This window comes from Vicia villosa, unplaced genomic scaffold, assembly GCF_029867415.1.
Source record: "Vicia villosa cultivar HV-30 ecotype Madison, WI unplaced genomic scaffold, Vvil1.0 ctg.000306F_1_1, whole genome shotgun sequence".
Classification (NCBI taxonomy): domain Eukaryota; kingdom Viridiplantae; phylum Streptophyta; class Magnoliopsida; order Fabales; family Fabaceae; genus Vicia; species Vicia villosa.
The window spans coordinates 957,076-961,201 of record NW_026705134.1 but is presented as its reverse complement, the minus strand read 5'-3'; the positions used below and the strand labels follow the sequence as shown (position 1 = coordinate 961,201).

General features: G+C 31.0%; 1 protein-coding gene across 1 annotated transcript; it reads right to left on the bottom strand.

The window, feature by feature from the left end:
* Nucleotides 1-1,379: 1,379 nt before the first annotated feature.
* Nucleotides 1,380-3,211, bottom strand: LOC131626577 (transcription factor FER-LIKE IRON DEFICIENCY-INDUCED TRANSCRIPTION FACTOR-like). Its single transcript, XM_058897396.1, has 4 exons — nucleotides 2,683-3,211; nucleotides 2,204-2,401; nucleotides 1,945-2,118; nucleotides 1,380-1,753 (listed from the first exon to the last, which is right to left on the bottom strand). The coding sequence occupies exons 1-4, from the start codon at nucleotides 3,169-3,171 to the stop codon at nucleotides 1,655-1,657; spliced, it is 960 nt and encodes a 319-aa protein (XP_058753379.1). The 5' UTR covers nucleotides 3,172-3,211; the 3' UTR covers nucleotides 1,380-1,654.
* Between the last annotated feature and the right edge of the window lie 915 nt (nucleotides 3,212-4,126).

Sequence of the window (4,126 nt, the reverse complement as noted above, 5' to 3'; positions counted from 1 at the left end):
CTGCCTAAGAAACAGTTTTCTAAGGCTGATAACAAACACAAATTTTTCTACACTGAATGCCAGATCTGACCGACAAGTGACTCGTGACCGACGGGACAAACCTAAACCTAAGGGTTTTTGGTAAAAGTATGAACGTTCTGGACTTGACCTTCTGGGGTGACTCGTGACCACCAGACAACGTCGACTCAGAGGTTGTTTTTTTATCGTAACAACCGGTCTCAGCCTACTTGGTTGAAATACAAATTAATAGACAAAGCAAATACTGGTTAAAGAACACAACATAAGTAAAAGCTTCGAAACATACAATTTAAAATTAAAGGAGTTGCATTGAAAATAAAAATTGTGATTCACATACATCAAGACTTTCAGCAACTCTTGTTTCCTTAAGGGCGGAAATTGGGGACAGTGTAAGCAAGCAGTTTGATTGTAATAGTGAACACACTTTTTCTTCATTATTCTGACCTATTTATAGGATTTACATGAAATAACTACCTAACATAATCTACGGCTAAGATTTAAATTGCCACTAACTGCTTCGTGAGATCCTTTTCAGCGTTTGGCGCTCTTGACATAGGACCCTGGCCTGGTAACCATCCCTTAACATTTCAAACTTTGGAATTTTAATTCTCGCGCTTTAGCAACTTCTGGTAACCGTCTCCAGTTTTGACGTGTCCTTTACAATCGAATGCTCGGTCTTAAAATCTTCTAAGTATGGAATCCTTACGTTCGACTTTCGCCTTCTGCTTCGAGTTCAGACGATTTCGACACCCTTCTATGTTGACATTCACTTCATTCTTTGCTTGTAAATTTTCTTGTTAGAATGGAAGGGTCTTCTACTGAGGACATATGTCCTACTTTGTCTCTAAAGTTTTTTCAGGGTAACAGATGCATCTACGTAAGCGTTAAAAATATAGGATTTTAAAATAGAGTGATTAGATGTGTCTACGGAATATTCTATTATTTTATGGATTTTCCCAATTAATTTGGGATTTCACAATGGGAAATTGATTTAAGATTTTTCCAATTAATTTGAAAAATCTCAATTTAACTATGTTTTAACGCTTTCGTTGCATCTACTTAATTAATTTGGGATTTTCCCAATTAATTTGAGTTTTTCTTAATTAATTTGGGATATTTCCAATTAATTTGGGATTTTCTCGATTAATTAAGAAAATATGAATTTTACTATGTTTTAACCTTCCGTTGCATTTAGTTAATTAATTTGCGATTTTTTTCAATTAATTGAGAAATTAATTTGAGATTTTCTCAATTAATTTGAAATTTTTTCAATTAATTAAAAAAATTCTCAAGTTTTAATGCTTCCGTAGATATGTCTACGGAACAAAACAACGTTAAATTAAAAAAATGTGTTTTCGAATATGCATCTACAGAAATATAAGAACTTTTTTGTGGTGCGTGAGAGAAGTATGGGGTGGGATGAGAAATCATCATAAAAATTACTAATTATTATTATTATTTTAACAAAATAAGATATTAACCAAAATGATGTTACAGAAATAAAAGACAACAATAAGTCGATCATGCTCGTAGTTAACCTCCAATCCGAAGCATAAATATTATAGAATTCTATGCCTCATAATAAACCATCTAAAACATCCTGAATTAGATTAAAACATTACATTAATTGTCAAGATTAAAAAGATGGTAAGAATTCAAATCCTTGATTTAGAAAAGCTCCAATCACCCATAGCTTTAAATTGGGCAGGTTGATTATTGGCTCTGAGCTTTGTACCTGATTTCAATATAAGACCCAAATTAATATATCAAAACATAAATAAAAACAAACAAAATAAAATTAGCATGTAGATCCAATGACTAAAATCAAAATTTGAATAAATTATTACTCAAATCATATTTAACTTATAATTAAATAGAAGATAAAATATGATAATTAACTAGGAAAGAAAAGGATATATAGCTTACATTGAATGAAAATGTAAGTAGAAAATTGTCAGAAACTGTGGCCAAATTTGAATTTTGAACATTGAAATCTCTCAAAGATTCAAGAGACTTATACAATGAAGCAGCCACTCTTTCTCCTTTATTGCATACTATTTTAACATAAAACCCTCTTTCATCCACTTGAAACATATCCATCTACACAAACCATATACACAAATGTTGTTATAAATTAAGAAATTGAAACATTTTATAGAGCTAATGAGATTTTTATGAAACATACCTCGACAATATTTTTGCATGTTGAACTAGTGTTATCATTGAATTGAATTTTTTTGTGGTTTTCAATTGATCCTTGATGAGTTTTGGATGCTGCTAAGGATGCTTCAAGTCCTGAAACCTCAGCCTTAAGCTTCTTGGCTTGTGATTGAAGTTCTTGCATATATGAAACAGCATCTCCAATTATAGAAGCCTTATCCATCTATGTACATATAATTGAATATAATATCAGTAATTATATACATACTTAACTATCAAATGTAAATCAAGTTAAGGTCTGATTTGTAATAATATGGTTTAGTAATACAACAGTTTTATACGCAAAGGTACATAGATTGTATTTGTTGCATTTTACCACAATATCGTCGTCATCATGACGTAAAATCATTGAGTATAAGTTATAAGTGGAAGCGATCTTTATCTTATAACAAGTTTTTTCGATTAGGGTTAAACTCAACGCAAATTTTAAGATGGAACACTTACCTTAGATATATTAGGAACCAAAGATCGCAATGCGTATAGCTTATCCTTCATTCTACCGCGCCTCCTCCTCTCAGATTCCAAAGTCTTGGACCTATCCGTTTTCAACCTAGGCTTAGGATCACCACTTGTAGTTGTTGTTGGAGAAGAATAATTATCATCATCGTCATCGATATCATTTTCTTCTCTTATTTCACCCTTAGCTTCTCCATCAAAACAAGAGAAAGAGCCAAGTGAAGAAGTTGGATCAAAAGGGGTGATAAAATTATTATTGGAGTGATCAAATGTATTTGTAGGAAATGAAAGGAATGAGTTATCAACAAAGCTTTGATTCATGATTAGGTCAGAATTGAAGTTACACATAGTAGTAGTATCTTCATTTTCTTCGCCACGAATCAAGTTGATGAATTGATCAAAGTTTGGATCTTCAATGAAATCGTGTAGCTCAAAGCCATTGTTAATGTGAGCAAGTGTCTCTGGATAAAAATCCATTGTGTGTATATTTTGGTTGAAAGTTGTAACATATGGTGAGTGAGTGATCTAAATATTGAAATATATATTGAACTTTGGCATGATGGATAATTAATGGTTACTTATTATTAATTAAAAACTAATAAGATTTAGTTTATTGGCTAGAATTCATTCTAATAAATAAGATTGTTTGGAATGGTTTGTGCTTTCGTAACGAGCCTTGGAATGTGAATAATATTGTTTGGGACATTAAGATGTTGGTTTGGAAGTGGTCGTTTTGCGGAAAATTACTCATTCCAATTACTCTTTTTACGAATTTTGTATGGATCTTATGTACTTCCTCTCGTAATTGTAATTGGTTTCTAATTTCTTTCTTTTTTATCGGCGCTTCCGAATTGCTTTGTAAAGACTTCGAGAACCCTTTGTTTTCGCATAATTGTTTTATCTCTTGCTTTCTAAAAAAAAATTAAATTAAATTGAACTGATTTTGTATCTGCACAACTATTAATAGAGTTGAACTGGTTTATCACGATAAAATAATTGTAATTTTAGTGTGAATGGAATAAGAGAGTACTACCTACACCAGATGTGTTCGAAATGAAGTTGCTATGGTATGTATGTTTATTTTATTTGTCTAAGCCAAATGATTTTGAAAGAATCTTTTCTCTTTCCAGAAATGTCTATGATATATATAAAAAATTGGGGAACACACAGTTTTATTGTTTTTGTGTCTGTAAAAGCACATATAGTTTTACTAGAAACAAATAAATAAACCCTTTCAACACATTACTTAAATAATGAGTAACTCTCTACTGTATTATTATAATTATTATTTTATAATAATATAATAACTGCTAAAAAAGATATTCATGCGATTCTGTATATGATGTGGTAAGCATTGACGTATATTATTGTTATTCTATTGATTTCTGAGTGCATAAGTGAAATATTTAATTAAAATACGTGTCATGCATTG

What these genes read in the sequence shown, in the direction of transcription:
- LOC131626577 (XM_058897396.1), bottom strand. Translation starts at nt 3,171, where the DNA reads ATGGATTTTTATCCAGAGACACTTGCTCACATTAACAATGGCTTTGAG. An exon ending in TGGTTCCTAATATATCTAAG is followed by an intron (nt 2,402 to 2,682) that starts GTAAGTGTTCCA and finishes ATATGTACATAG; the next exon opens with ATGGATAAGGCTTCTATAAT. An exon ending in TACTTACATTTTCATTCAAT is followed by an intron (nt 1,754 to 1,944) that starts GTAAGCTATATA and finishes TATTGAAATCAG; the next exon opens with GTACAAAGCTCAGAGCCAAT.